Raw genomic sequence first — 16,457 nt, forward strand, 5'->3', positions numbered from 1 at the left:
CTTATGTTGCAACAACTAGGGGGGAATTTCGAGAGCGCTTTCGACGCAGACAAAGGTGTGGGGACCATTGTCATCGCAAAGCCCCTGGATGCGGAGCAGAGGTCTGTGTACAACATGACTGTGGAAGTCACGGATGGCACAAATGTGGCAAGCACTCAGGTAAGGCATATCACATCAGTTTCCTGCGCCAAATGCTTCTGCTTTGTTTTGCAGGAATTGCAAATTATTTCAAGTGCATCGTGTAAAATAGTGCCGTTTAAGAATTTCAGACCATTTCACATATGTCAGTTTAAGCTGTGCATCTTGTTCCTTTGAATTCTGTGGAGCCCAACAATCTGTTCGTCACCTCCTGGGTTGATGTGCGGAGTAGAATAAAACTGTTATTCAAATTTTGCACTTCTCCAAATTCTGCAATACAATTCTCAGTGCAAAAAGACTTAGCGAAATGTATTCAAAAATGTGCATTTTAGAGTAAGGCACTTTTGGAAATGCACACGCTGAGATGAAATCTGTTATTTAAATATGTAGTTTGTGATAAAACACATATTTAAACAGTACTTTTAGAAATAAAAAACCCACAGCTTAATTCAGAAGTGGATGAAACAGACTATTGAATGAACAAGTGCAAACTGATTGGACCAGAAACAGAAAATCCATCCATTGTGTGCTGCGAGAAGGTATTACTAACAATGAAGTGATGCAGCCATTTTCTCATTCAGTTGTACATTTATAAGCCTGCCTTCCATCCAATATAGGGCAACAATGTTTTATCGAGGTCTTCTTGATCTCTGGCGTGTTCCCTGCATCCTTAGCTATTCATTGTTCCTGACTTTTTGTTTGCTCCTCAACCTTTCCTCCTGGTGGGTCCTCAGTTCTCGTGTTCTGGTCCTATGCCAGAAACACAAGGGAAAATGCAAGGCTGCTGGACCATGGACAGCTTCGAGTGAGCAACATACATGAGCAAAAGTTGGGAACAGATTAAGGCCTCTTGTGCAACAAATTAAGTTGATGTGGGGAGGGGAGGCCATCTCCTTTTGTTTGTTCATATGGCCACATGCCTGGATGAAACCCTTCCCTAGGAAAGTATCAATGGCAGATCTCTTGATGACCCTTAAGCATCTCCCAGCCTGTAGCCTATTCCCTTGTTATGCTTTAAGACACCTGCACTTCCAATGATACTTGCCAAAAGAAAAAAAGAAAACCCCCAAAACATGATTCTGGGGGAGTGAGTGGCTATAAGAAATCATCCAATATGTCAGTTCTCTTCTTTGTGCTAGATATATATATATATCTCCTAAATTTCTCTCTTGTGTCACAGCTAGACTTGTCCACCAGCTCCAACCCATGGAATGAAACCATATTTCATCTTCATTCCATAATATCACCTGCTCATCTTCAGTTTTTTTTTTATTCTTGCCTTGGCAGCATGTCCGCTATGTAGTCGGAGGTGGTAAAAAGCATTGTAGAAACGCCAGAGCTTGTTTTATAATTATTATTATTATTCAGTAATGTGATCAGTGGTGTGGATCTGCTGAACAGCTTTAGTTCCAACACTGTTGCCCATCTATTACAGGGCTGTTTTCCCCTCGTCTCCTAAAAACCATTATGACTTCCTTTTCTTCCTCCCCAGCCTCTCCGCATAGCCCATTACTACCTTAGTAAAGGGAATCAAATGACCGTGGTTTAAAATTCACACAGGGGTTATGTTACTTGTGTGTTAGCTTTGATGGCAGCTTACCAGAAAAACTCAGGATACTTTAGGAGGCACTAAGCCCTTCTCTATAAATTCAAGGAGAGGTCTGGGGGGAATGGTAGAAGTCAAGAGAGAGAGAGTGTGTGTGTGTGTGTGTGTGTGTGTGTGTGTGAAGCAACTTGACTCCCCAAGCGACTACTTTGAAAGATTATATTTGTGTAAATCAGTTGTCTTCAGCCATCACACTCTCTTTGTGGACAGATAGCCGCCACCAATGCTTTAATGCCAGAAAAGATCCATCTTAATGTGGATTTTGCTGGGACTTCAAGCTGAACGGTGGCAGTGGGGAGAACGTTGATTTACTTGATTTATTATCCGCATGTGAGTATGAAGGTACCTGTCAGATTGATTAACTTTAACAAAGACTGAGCCAGGAGGACCACGCCAGCAATGGGCTTTCTGAGTTTTTCTGAGCCCGATTCATCACAGCCTAGGGCATGCAGTAATTTACGGAAGGCTGGGTTTGTGCGCGCACCATTATTTTGCTTTATTTTTGTGTGTGTAATTGCCTCGGGATGTCTTGGCTTGTACCTTTTTTCCCCAGAAATGGTGGGAACGGGGCAGCTTCGTCTCTTCTGCTGCTTGAACGTAACTCCAAGCTCATGTGCATAAAGGGAAATCAAGAGCTTGCCACACATCTGTGATAATCATTTGGTGTAAAGCCTGCATGTGGCACAATGTAGATTGCATTGATGTGTCCACAGATTTCTTATGGGGATGTTTGGGATAAGGATGGCAAATTCGTGTTGCATATTAGTAGTGCTGTATTAATTTTAAAAACTGAAGCCTCATCATTGTGATAAGTGTATGTATGTGTTATGTCAGGGATTTATATTTCTCCCTTCCATTCAATTGCCAGAGCACTGCAAAATTTCAAAACTTAGTTGCATCCAAGAGGTCTAAAAGGAACATCTTAATTAGTTGGTACAAATCAAAAATTGTGGGAATGGGGAAGTGACTCCCAGACTTAGTTTGTATCCTTAATAGAAGGGGTGTTTACAATTGCTTTTCCATGCATGGTGCTCCCACCTTAGCCTAGGTCCTCAAAGCACAGGAGTTGGGCAGATGCTCTCCCCACATTTCCATTCTAGTAGCCCTTCAGAAGTTGGAGGGCTAGGAGACTTGAGTCTGAAGCCCCCTATATTCATGGAGATGATTCCTTCCCTGGACCTTTAAGGGTTCTAAAATGTGAAGGAAGCCTCCACAGATTCATGATCCAGCTTGTCTAGTGAAAACCATACTGGAAGCAATATTAAATCAGTGGATCTCTTACTCCCTCTTGTCATCTCTTCCTCCTCCAAAACGCCCTGTATAACTCAGCTACTTAATAAGTATTAAGGCTGCAATCCTAACCCCACTTACCTGGGAGTAACCCCCTTGAATTCAATAGGATTTACATCTGAGTAGACATGGTTCGGATTGGACTGCTATACCACCACAACATTTTGCTTCAAAGGCCAATGTAATTGTTTTTGGCACATCACATTTTTTTTTATTCAGATGCAGTTTTGGCCAAACCCAAAGGTATTTCTGATGGGCAACATTGGATCCCGCTTTGGAAGAGACTCGCCTACTCTGGATTTTTAATTTGCTTTGATTTAGCTGCATTTCTTCGGGTCTTTTCAGCTGCTGATTCCCCACCCCCTGAGTAGAACATCTTTGCTAATGCTTTGAGTGTTGCTTTGCTAATTTATAAGCTCAGGGGCCTCAAAGAGCCTTTATTTGGAAGTGCTTTAACTGTGGGAAATCGGAAGTAAGCAGGGAAAAGGAAATCTTTTATATTCAGGCAACATCCCTTGACTGTAAATGAGGCCTCTTGGATCTAGTTCTCTCAAACATGCAATGAGGTCATATACCTGTATCCTGACTTGTGATTGGATGTGTGAATTGATATGAATGGAATTGCTCTTCCATGGGGGCAATGGGAGGAGAGAATAAATTCCCATGCACATAGAAAACTAGTATGTCAGGGAGAGGCACCTAGTTTTCCCCAGTTGTTCTTATTTTGCCAGGTGGTCTGATGGGAGTGAAATGGCCCCTTCCACAGGTAGAATCTTCTAATTAGGAGCCTGCCTGTTCGTTGATGGAAGGAGACATCTCGGTATTGAGACTGACCTCCAAGATTTCCATTTTTCTGTGTTCAGGAATTTTGTGTGTACACAGGGGGTGCAGCTGCTCTTTGTGAAAAACAGGCCTTAACAGTGTGAGCAGAAATGGTCCCGTGGTTTAGAACTCACTCTGTCCATTACAGATGTTGTGTGGTTTAATGGCCATCTTAGCAGCTTTGCTTACCAAGGATGTTTGAATTAGGAATAGGTGGAAGTAATGAATCTTAGAATCAGAAGATCCCAGGGGTCTGGGAGCATGACTGTCCGGCTGCAATCCTAAACTCGTTTTCTACCAAGTAGGGATAAAAGGAGGTATCAATTCTGCCCTGCATTCAGTGCATGCAGCACTGTTTCTGTTCCGCTGCAATTTAGCTTCCAACAAAAACTATGTTGTTCCTCTCGCTGTCCGTTATGGAGAAATGCTTTAATCATGTAACTCTGCACCATTCATTTCAGATGAAAGGAAACACAATGCAGATTGGAAGAAAGAGCATCATTAATTCCGTATTGTCATCTATTGCTGGCAGTCTGCAAACAACAATTGTGTTTGCTGGATTGATTTCTGTTACATTTGTGGGATATATTGGCTCCACTTTTTCGTGGGGCTGGGTTGCAGTCAGGCCTCCTGGCCACTCCCCTCAGTGTGGGGTGGAACGGCATCCCACGTCACTCTGGGGGAGACCCCGGCCACGCCACATAGCCAGGTGGCCAATCAGGTCGTTTCAGGGGCGTGGCCAGGGCCGATTGAAGCAGCGGCGCAACTCCTAACATTAACCTAAAATTCTGTGTCCTTATGTCTTTATTCTCCTGGGGTAGCTAGGGGGTCTTGACACGCAAATAAGCGAACATTGGTGATTTCCACTCCAATTTCTGTGGATCCCTACTAGCAAGCAAGTTCCACTGAGCTTAGTGGGATTTATTTCGGAATAAGCATGCTTAGGATTGCATGGCATCTTTGTAACCTTGAATCATCCATATGGAAGGAAGGTGCTGCAAGTAGCCACCCCCCTAGGAATAGCAGTAAGGAAAAGACTCTCCAGACTGGAGCACTTTGGCAGCAGCAGCCAGCACACAACTCCCTTCTCTCTTTCCCCTTTTAGTGTTCGAAAAATGTGAGCTCAGAATAGCAAACTGGGCTGTGTTGAACATCTCAGTCTCGTCATTTGGTGAGCATCTCAATTGTCCTGGACAGTCAGTTCTGCACAATAAAAGGATTATACAATAGGTTTTTTATGTTAAGCTGCATCTTTCATTCTCTGATATTCAGGTATACCAAGCCTATTCTGAGTATCCTTTCTAGCAAAATGGTAGAGCATCAACAATGCCAACTGAGAACCTGCAAACAAATGGACTGTTTGTCTCCTGATGCACTACTTGTCTGCTAACCCAGTTTGTTCTTTCATGGCTATTTGCCATTAAAATCCATGGGCCTAATGCAACTATTTCTATTGCTATAATTCTTGCCCACTCTTCTTGGCTGCATAGACCCAGTGTGGGTTCCAGATCTGTAAAACAAAACTAGTATTAATAAAACAATAAAACCATCATTTAAAAAATAAGTTGGCTTGCCCAGGGCAATCCAGTGACATCATATATGGCTACAATTTTAAACCAGGTCTCCTAGGTAAAGTCCCTCCCCCCCCAAAAAAAAACCATCAGAGGGAGAGCAACTCCCCTTTTCACCATGAACGCCGAAGAATTGATGCTTTTGCATTATGGTGCTGGAGGAGACTCTTGAGAGTCCCATGGACTGACTGCAAGAAGATCAAACCTATCCATTCTGAAGGAAATCAGCCCTGAGTGCTCACTGGAAGGACAGATCGTGAAGCTGAGGCTCCAATACTTTGGCCACCCCATGAGAAGAGAAGACTCCCTGGAAAAGACCCTGATGTTGGGAAAGATGGAGGGCACAAGGAGAAGGGGACAACAGAGGACGAGATGGTTGGACAGTGTTATCGAAGCGACCAGCATGAGTTTGACCAAACTGCGGGAGGCAGTGGAGGACAGGAGTGCCTGGCGTGCTCTGGTCCATGGGGTCACGGAGAGTCGGACACGACTAAACGACTAAACAACAACAAAAAGGAGAAATTGTTCCCTTCCTATAAGCAGGTCTTTTGTTGGAAGTTCAGGAGGTGAGAGGGAATACTCACTGTTGACAAGATAATTTGCCACACTGTGCAAAGGGATTGGAAAAACATGGGGTCTTCCCACTGTCTGAAGTTCTGAACAGACTGATGCAGAGTGAAGGAAATGCTTTTGCATTTTGTATGTACTGGACTTGAGCCCACAATGGATCCTGAACCCAGGACCTGCAGATAAATATTGGATAGGGTCAAAAGTGCCCATATACACACAGCCCTCGAAATTCTACATTCACTGGCGCACAAATGCACACCTCAAACAGCTGAGCCTGGCTCTGCTCTTCCTCTGAGAGACAAGCCCTCAAGAACTATGGATTTTATGCTGCCTTCTGTAACAGACACATTGCTCTTGTGAACCAAACCTCATGTTCTCCAGTGTGTGTTGATAAATGAGGCTGTACCAGAGTGGCTAACCTTGCAGAAACTGAATTAAGGAGGAATTCTGCAACAAATTGAAACTTTCAGAGCCCATTGGCACTTGGCAGAACACAAGCATTAACATTTCCCCATGACATTTTTTTTCTTTCTTTCTGAAAGCGTAAGCATACCAGAATGAACCTCTGTAAAATTCAAACGCGTTGCAGCAGCTCAGTGGTCTACTACTCACCTTCTGCTCACTATGTTTCTCTTTCAGAGCTCCCCACACTAGCAGCACTGAATTAATTGTATATTAGTTTGATTTAGTTGTTGTTTGTCATGATCAAGAGAACTGTGCCCAATCTGTTTATGGGTCAGGGCCGAAATTTGAGCCGAGGAACAAGGAAAGCTCCCTGTTGCAGTGAGGATGTCAGTATTCAAGAGGCTTTTTCTGAGAGCAAAGGCAAGTGATGGGATGAATTACAGTGTCTGCTCAGAGCATAGAAATGAAAGCAGAAGAACAATCCCAAGATTTGTAGCTGGTCTGCAGGCAGGAAGAGGAAGGAATGAGGAATAGTGGACTGCAGTCAGTTTGGAACAGGCAGAGGTATATAAGCAGGTGAGCTGAAGTTCTCAAAGGAGACTGTTTGGCATGAATTTGGGTGCAGGCAACATGTCTTTCCAAACTCCTTCTCTTCCTGACAGAAAGCACATCTCTTTTGCTCTCTACTCTGGTGTCATAACCCTGATGCCTAATAGAAGTAAGAGACAATTGCTTTGCTGTGTTCTAGGTAGGAAAGAGGTAGGAAGGAGGAAGCAACACTTTCTCTCTGAGTAGGAAGAGGAATTGTGTGTGTGTGTGTGTGTGTGTGTGTGTGTGTGTGTGTCAAACAGCCTGTAGTCATGTTCCTTGAGCATCATAATTACTTCTCTGGTTCCCAAATCCAGCTGATGCCTTGCTTGCATCCAGACCTTGATGCAGTTTACTATCTCTTACCTTTTCCGAACCATCCTCCAGGTGTGTGTCTGCATCCTGTTTCATCTCTCTCTCTCTCTCCCCCCCCCCCCCAACACACAAACTTTTCTGTTTCCTTCAAAACACTCAACAGTTCCTGGTGGAAGGAAAACATCTCCTAGCAATTAGTCCACGTTGACTTATCATTCTGGGATATTAACAAGTAATCTCCCCCTAACAGATTGATGGACCAGTAGCTGTAAGACCTCTGTCTGCGTATCCATCCTCTCTTCCCTCTCATTCTGGCCTTTTCCACATTTGCCTTTTGCGCCACTCTTTCTAGGCACAAGTCTGCACTTAAAAGCTCAGTGTCTGAATGGTTTGTTTGTTTGCTTGCTTGTTTGTTTTGCCCTGCTCTTTGGCGCTCAATTGGTGCAAACATGAATTTGGGCTTTCTGCAGATTGCTGTTTGCTCCGATTCAGCTACAGAGAGCGGATATTTGCAGGGAAAGCTCTGGGTTTAAAAAAAGGGTATTTTGGCACACAAGTTTAAAATGTGAACCATGCCTGGAAAGAGCAAAGCAAAGGCAGGTGTGGATAAGCCCTGCCCGCCCCCCTTCTCACGCACACATGCATAAATATACATTATGTGATAGGTATATATATTTTCTCATTTTTTTTCTAGTATTTCTCTTTAGTAGAGTAAAGCTTTTGGATAGCCCATTAAACAGCCGATTCTTGCAATATTTGGGCAACAAATGTTCTGAAGTGAGCACACGCTGGTTTTGTTTTTCCCTGTAGACTTGCAATTAATCTTCTGTGTGTGATTTTTAAAAAAATCTCCCCAGCAGGGCCAATTCCTCTGAACTAAAACAATATTCATGTGAAAATGGGAGCTTATGACATTTAAAATGTTAAGGCTTTTACATCAGGGCCAAACTAGACGTGATGCTGTTTATGCAATTAGGAATTGTGTGAATGGCTTTTGAATTAGGGGCGGGGGGAATCTCTCATTTGCTCCAAATTCAAATAACAAGTGTGCAGGGCAGGAGAACAATCTGCATCAGGACTACCCCGGCTATTGGGTTCCTTGTATTTTCACTACTACTAAAAGGGATAATAAACATTACAGTGGTACCTTGGTTGTCGAATGGCTTGGCTCCCAAACAAATCGGCTCCCGAACACCGGAAACCCAGAAGTGAGTGTTCCGATTTGCAAACAGTTTTTTTTTTGGAAGCCGAATGTCTGACGCGGGTTCCATGGCTTCCAATTGAGTGCAGGAAGCTCCTGCAGCCAATCAGAAGCCGCGCCGTGGTTTTTGAACCATTCCGGGAGTCAAATAGAAGGCATGCTGGGATAGATGGACTAATCAGACTTTGTATAAGGTAGCTTCATACAACATGACTGTTTGAATTCCTGCTCAGACGTTGATGCTTTAGTTGAGATTCCTGCATTGCAGGGGGTTGGACTAGATTGTCCCTTCCAGCTCTGCTGTTTCATGATTCTGTGATTGAGGTTGCCAGGTGACCTTGAGCCTAATCTGCTATAGAGGATATAGAGAATGCTGTGGGAACACACAGCTCAATGTAAGCTCCCCACCCACAATCTCTTCCTTAAATGTGGCAAAGTAATAATTTTGATTCATATCCTCTGGGACGCATTGGTCCATCTCAGATACATCGCAGCTTTTAAAAAATACATATAGCAGGTCTGTGCATGTCTTCTCAGAATACTCATTAAATTCATTGGGACTTACTCAGGTTCGTGGGCATCGTGTATGGCAGCCACAATGTATGTTTATGCCGTGTTGGTGTCATTAGTTGTAATATCATTCATCATATGCATAGAACGGGGCATTACTTTAGACCCAACAAAACAGAATAAGACCTTTGGTTTTCAGTTCTTTCGTTCTTAACTTTCTATATTATTGTTGTTGCTGTTGTTGTTTAGCAACCTAAGTTCCCAACAGTGTGCTCAGTTTTAATGATTTCTACCATTCCTTATTTTCCTAAGGCCAACAGAGTATCCCAGTGAGTATCCCAAGCCATAGCATGCAAGGGATATTTGTAATCATTAGCAATTCGGATTTTACAGGGTATCCATCGTTTCTACTGCTGCCTCCATCTTCAGCAAATCTGGGTACCTCGTCTTCCCTCTTCTGTCCCCCCAGCCATGTAAAGCTCACAGAAACGACTCCATCCCAAGCCTACCCTAAGCAACATGCAATATAGTCTTAACTTAGAGGGAATTTTATTGCAACTGCCTTCTAGACTGTTCCCAGGATAGGTCATTACAGGCAATTTTTGGGGAATTGTTTACGCACTTTCTGGTAAAGCATTCAGCAAACGTCTCACTAACGTCGCGGAAAGCTAATGTTTCACGTCTCTCCGAGGGCAACCTCTTTTCATAAAATACTATCATAATAGCTTATAAGTAAATCTTTTCCTCCATTAAAACGCGAAGTGTGGGTGTAAGTGACTGGGCTCAGACTGAAGCCTTGTAAACGCGTTCGAGTAGACATCCTCTCCACCCACCCCTCTACCCCCTACGCACACTTAAAAAGTGTGGGGGCGGTGAGTTGTTTTCTTATTAGCTCCGTCTGCCCTTCGGATTTTTCCAGAGCTCACACTCTCCGCATCCTGACTGAACCTGTGTCAGGCAAAACAGCTGCTGAGTGCTGCCAGTAGCTTTATAATGGCTCACATTGTTGATGGAGGTAGCAATGAGACGGTGGCCACGCCGACCTCATCTACACAAGCAGCCGAACGAGGCAGGGGTGAAGTGGCAGGCAATTCATTCAGGAAAAAACTTTACAGAAGTCAGTGATTCATCTGGTGGAGCATCGAATAAACTTTTTGCTGCAGCGGTGCTTTGGAATACGGTGGAAGAGAGAGGCATTTGAGCCACAGTCTGTTCTCCCTTCACTACATTATACCCCATGGTAGAGAACATCCTTTGCAGGGTTTGATCCCTGGCATCTTCAGCTGAGTTGGAAGAGCCCCATCTGAAATCCTGGAGATCAGCATCTTCTCAGTATAGACGTTTATAACATGGCATGGAGAATGTGGATGGAGAAAAGTTTTTTCTTCCTCTCTCGTAAGACCAGAACTTATAGATATCCAGTGAAGTTAGTTGTTGGAAGATTCAGGGCAGATTTTTTTATAGTATTTATTCATGCGCTGCATAGTTGAACTATGGAATTCGCTCCCATGGCAGTGATGTCCACTAACTTAAGGTAAAGGTAAAGGGACCCCTGACCATTAGGTCCAGTCATGGCCGACTCTGGGGTTGCAGCGCTCATCTCGCTTTATTGGCGAGTGTACAGCTTCCGGGTCATGTGGCCAGCATGACTTAGCCGCTTCTGGCGAACCAGAGCAGCGCATGGAAACACCGTTTACCTTCCCGTCGGAGCGGTGCCTATTTATCTACTTGCACTTTGACGTGCTTTCGAACTTCTAGGTTGGCAGGAGCAGGGACGGGAGCTCACCCCGTCGTGGGGATTCAAACCGCCGACCTTCTGATCGGCAAGCCCTAGCCTCTGTGGTTTAACCCACAGCGCCACCCGCATCCCAGTCCACTAACTTAAAGGTAAAGGTACCCCTGCCCGTACGGGCCAGTCTTGACAGACTCTAGGGTTGTGCGCTCATCTCACTCTAGAGGCCGGGAGCCAGCGCCATCCGCAGACACTTCCGGGTCACATGGCCAGTGTGACATCGCTGCTCTGGCGAGCCTGCACCAGTGCAGCACACGGAACGCCGTTACCTTCCCGCTATAAAGCGGTACCTATTTATCTACTTGCACTTTTTTTAAGGGTGCTTTCGAACTGCTAGGTGGGCAGGAGCTGGGACCGAAAGACGGGAGCTCACCCCGCCGCGGGGATTTGAACCGCCGACCATACGATCGGCAAGTCCTAGGCACTGTGGTTTTACCCACAGCGCCACCTGCATCCCTTAGCGCCACCCGCGTCCCTAACTTAGATGGCATTAAAATCCATGGAGGAAAAGGCTGTTGATGGCCACTAGCCATGATACCTGTGCCTTCACAGTTGGAGGCAGTAACACTTCCGAATAGCAGTTTATGGAAGCCACTGGACGGCAGAGTGTTCTTGTGCTCAGATCCTGTGCTTGTCAGTTTCCCACAGGCATCTGGTTAGCCACTGTAAGAGCAGGATGCTGGACGAGATGGACTACTGGCCTGATCCAGCAAGCTCTTCTTATGTCTCTGACCTTGTTGGTCAGACTTTCTACAAGGCAAGCTAACACCTTCATTGTGCTGCTTTGCAGCCAGGCAATTAACCTCGAGCACCAGACAACTTAAGTCTCATATAAGGTTTCTCAGATAGGAAACAAGTAGGGAATGAAGGGATGAGTTCTTTACAGTGCAATCCTACACCTGTCTATTCCCTATTGAACTGAATGGGACTTAAGCTTGGAACGGTCACGTACATCTATTTTATGTGTTTTATTGTGGCCTGCCTAGGCTTCCCCACAGAAATATTGGAATGGTTAGTCTATAGGGATGGGGGAGAATCTTGATTCAGTTCTCATTTAAAGGCAAACCAGCCTATTTTGCACTTTCTGAAACCATGCAGGAACTGAGACGCAACCATCTTTTGAAACTCACACTCCTCCAAACTTTGCAAAGACACTGTGTTTTTTCTACTGCCTGGTGATTCATCCTGGAACTTTGCTTTATGAACCATGTATCCTGTACCTTGAGCTCATGATGAGACTGTGTTTCTTAAATAAAGTACTGGGGTTTCCTCAAGCCAAGAGTTCCAAGGACTGAGTCCAGATGATAAGCCAAGATCAAACTTGGTCTGAAGATTATTGTTTTCTGGGAGTGAAACAAACTGCAATCCCTAGTTTGGATGGAACTGTAAGCCGGATATTGCGGTTTGTTTCCTCCTAATAGGAGCGGGGAGGAGTGAAGCAGGTGCAATTTGCTTATGTGCAAGTAAGCGTAATCTATCATCATTATACCATGATGTTTGAAAACAGCCAATGTGGCAGGTATCTGTGTATAATTTGCTTCTTCTCCAACACAAAACCCCACTTTTCCTCCTTTTATATTGCAGGTTCTCATCAAAGTATTGGACAACAACGACAACGGTCCAGAATTTTCCCACCCGAGTTACGACGTCACGATTTCTGAGGACATCCTCCCTGACACTGAGATCCTGCAAGTTGAAGCCATAGACAGAGATGAGAAGCACAAGCTCAGCTACATCATTCATAGCAGTATTGACTCAGTCAGTGTGAGGAAGTTCAGGATGGATCCCAACACAGGAGTTCTGTACACCGCCGAGCGCTTAGACCATGAAGCCCAAGATAAGCACACCCTAAATGTAATGGTAAGAACTGAATATTAACTGTGTGCTCAGGCACAATCAGTGCCTATTAATAGGTGTATGCTATAGTCTACTGATAAGCACAGAGGCTTTAAAAATTGGCAAGGAAGCAGTAATTAATTTTCCTCCCTCCACTGGCGTGCATTTATTTATTCGTTCCGTTCTTTCAGTGCTGAAGCTTTGTGAGGCTTACTATGAAAGCGTTTTTATCTCACAAAATGGTTTTGCCATCTTAAGGGAGAAGACGGAAGAAACATTATAATCTCCCAATGCCTGGGCCTTTTATCAGAGGTGACTCTCTTAAAGAGTTTCTCAGGAGAAGTTTTTAAAGTTCTTTCAGAATCTATTAAACAAGGTGATTATCGCTCTTCTTGCCCGTGCCCTGTTATTGAAAGCAAAGTGCTTTGATTCATCTTGAATTTCTGTAGGATTTTCCCAAGGCAGAAGACACTGGTTTATGCACCTAAATTAGGGGGGGCTTGTTCCGCTGTGAAGTGGATGCTGAATACAGTGGTATCTCAGGTTACAGACGCTTCAGGTTACAGAAATAGTACCTCAGGTTAAGAAGTTTGCTTCAGGATGAGAACAGAAATTCCATGGCGGCGGCAGCCGGAGGCCCCATTAGCTAAAGTGGTACCTCAGTTTAAGAACAGTTTCAGGTTAAGAACAGGCCTCCAGAACAAATTAAGTTCTTAACCTGAGGTACCACTGTATTATGGAGCAGAAATTATTATTGTTGTTTGTTGGCAGTGGGTTAGAACTTCCAAACTAACCTTGACTGTCCTCTCACACCTTCTGAGAAATTTTACTAGTTTTTTCCAGGGATGACTGGATCTCACTCAGTTCTCCTTGTCATAGTATTTAGCACGGAGATAGTCAACTCCATAGCCTCTCTAGTCATGATCTATTGCACGATCACATCAGGATCTCTTTCCTGCTCTGTGATTTGCCTGCATGCTGGAGCATATCAGGGAGCTGTTTAGCTTGGTTGGGAGTGAGAACATGTCCTTAAAACCGGAGCGGTTGATGCATGTGCCGTATCTGTACAAAACTTGGAAGTAAAAAGCAGAAAAAAAGATGGATGGCTAGCACACTGGTTCCGCTCCAGAAGCAAAACCCAATAAACGGTGATAGTGAAGTCTTTTCAACCAACCAGCTACTATTCAGGTATATAGCTTTACTCTCTAGGCCAGGATCTGTTACTACATATTTTTTAAAATTTTGTCCATGATTTTTCAGGTTTATACATTTCAATAATTTTACAGTCATTTTAACATTTCAAAACTTGACTTCCTTCCCCCTCTTTCTACGGTTCCTTAAATTGGTTTTTCATATCTTCTGCATATCCAAATTAACTTAATTTGTTCATCTGCTTTAAATATATACTCTTATTAAACTGCAGGTTTTTACAATAATCCTGCCAATGTTCTTATCTGTTTGCAATTTATCTGTAAATATTCAATAAACAATTTCCATTCTTTTATATAAAAAAAGTTTAAATAAATAAGCAAATAAATAATTGTCCAGTAGCACCTTAGAGACCAACTAAGTTTGTTCTGGGTATAAGCTTTCATGTGCATGCACACTTCTTCAGATATAAAAAGTTTGTTATCTTGATTTCTTATTCTTCCGGTAAGTTTCACCATTTTTGCATATTCCATAAGTTTTTGCATCCATTCTTCCTTTGCTGGGACTTCTATCTTTTCCATTTGGGGGCAGGTAACATTCTTGCCGCTGTAGTAGCATGCATGAATAAGTTTATGTACATTTTAGGTAGTTCTGTCCCTATAATTACCCAAAGAAACTTGTTACTACACATTGCAGTACCAAACTCCCTAGTTTAACTAGGCAATATGTAAAGAAGTATTGAATTCATGACTTCTTCCCCAGATGTAACATTGACTGGGTTTTGTGGCCCTACCAGTTTGTCTCTGTGCTCCAGTGATTGTTGCTCCTTCTCCCCAGGTTCGTGACCAAGAGTTCCCCTATCGGCGGAATTTGGCAAGGGTAATTGTCAACGTGGAAGACTCCAACGATCACAGTCCGTACTTCTCCAGCCCTTTGTACGAAGCCTCTGTGTTTGAATCAGCTGCCATTGGGTCTGCTGTTCTGCAGGTCACCGCCTTGGACAAAGACAAAGGCGAAAATGCAGAGCTGATCTACACAATTGAAGCAGGTTAGCAAGTGAGGTTTTTTGCACTGTGAGGTTGCACATAATAAAATCATACGATGTAATGCAATTGTTGGATAGAATTAAAGATTACAGCAAGGAAGGTAAGTATGCCAAGGTTCCTTAGAAATCAATGAGGCCTTATGTTTAACTCGTTTGCCTTCTTATGTCTTGCATTCAAGAGATGGTGCCTTGCAGGGCCTTTTTATGCATCTCAGAATTGCACCATTGTTGTTCTTGCTGCTGCTGTTGTAGTTGCATTGCTAAACACACTTACTAAGGAATAAGCCCCATTGAGCCCAATAATTTTCTATTACAGTGGTGCCTCGCAAGATGAAATTAATCCGTTCCGCGAATCTCTTCGTCTTGCAGTTTTTTCGTCTTGCGAAGCACGGCTATTAGCAGCTTAGCGGCTATTAGCGGCTTGGCTTAGCGGCTTTAAGAAAAAGGAAACAAACTCGCAAGAACTCGCAAGACGTTTTGTCTTGCGAAGCAAGCCCATAGGGAAATTCGTCTTGCGGAACGACTCAAAAAACAGAAAACCCTTTCATCTAACAAGTTTTTTGTCTTGCGAGGCATTCATCTTGCGGGGCCCCACTGTATTTGCTGACTTAAAGCATCCCCATCACCAATACCCAACCAGAAAGGTTCCCAGAATAGCTTCCAGAGGTCAGTAAAAACAAAATGTTTACAGGATTATAATCTAGAGAGCTTGACATAGAAGCATAAAAACTTAAGAGTTGGAAGAAACCCCAAGTGTCATCCAGTCCAACCCCCTTGCAATCCAGGAATCTCAGCTAAAGCATCCATGACAGGTGGCCATCCAACCTCTGCTTAAAAACCTCCCAGGAAGGAGAGACCACCACTTCTTGTGGGAGTCTGTTCCACTGCTGAACAGCTCTTACTGTCAGAAAGTTTTTCCGAATGTTTAGTCAGAATCTCCTTTCTTTCAACTTGAAGCCATGGATTCGAGTCCTGCCCTCCAGAGCAGGAGAAAACAAGCATGCTCCCTTCTCCATATGACAGCCCTTGAGTTATTTGAAGATGTTGATCATCTATCCTCTCAGTTTCCTCTATTCCAGGCTGTAAACCTACCCAGCTCCTTCAAGTGATCCTCATAAAGCTTAGTTTCCAGACCCTTGATCATCTTGTTCGCCCTCCTCTACACACATTCCAGCTTGTCAACATCCTTCTTGAATTGCGGTACCCAGAATTGGACACAGTATTCCAAGTGTGGTCTCACTAAGGCAGAATAGAGTAGTACTATTACTTCCCTTGATCTGGACGCTAGACTTCTGTTGATGCAGCCTAGAATAGCATTAGCAGGTTTTTTGCTGTTGCATCACACTGTTGACTCATGCTGAGCTTGTGGTCCACCAAGACCTCTAGATCCTTTTCACATGTACTGCTAGTAAGCCAGGTGTCCCCCCATCCAATATTTGTGCATCTGCTTCTTTCTGCCTAAGTGCAGAACCTTACATTTGTTACTACTGAAATTCATTTTGTTAGCTTGCACCCAGTTCTTCAATCTGTTAAGATCATTTTGAATTCCGATTCTTTCTTCTACGGTATTAGCTACCCCTCCCAGTTTGGTGTCATCTGCAAATTTGATGAGCATCCCC

General features: G+C 43.8%; 1 protein-coding gene across 10 annotated transcripts in view; it reads left to right on the top strand.

The window, feature by feature from the left end:
* Positions 1 to 16,457, top strand: part of FAT3 (FAT atypical cadherin 3) — a 468,770-nt gene that overhangs the window by 354,457 nt on the left and 97,856 nt on the right. For all 10 annotated transcript variants that reach the window (XM_028726039.2, XM_077926982.1, XM_077926985.1 and 7 more), the window contains 3 exons: positions 20 to 159; positions 12,393 to 12,668; positions 14,631 to 14,841. In XM_028726039.2, the coding sequence (XP_028581872.2) occupies positions 20 to 159; positions 12,393 to 12,668; positions 14,631 to 14,841 (627 nt within the window). The remainder of the gene's footprint in view (positions 1 to 19; positions 160 to 12,392; positions 12,669 to 14,630; positions 14,842 to 16,457) is intronic.

Source organism: Podarcis muralis, chromosome 4 (assembly GCF_964188315.1).
Source record: "Podarcis muralis chromosome 4, rPodMur119.hap1.1, whole genome shotgun sequence".
In the NCBI taxonomy this organism is placed as follows: Eukaryota; Metazoa; Chordata; class Lepidosauria; order Squamata; family Lacertidae; genus Podarcis; species Podarcis muralis.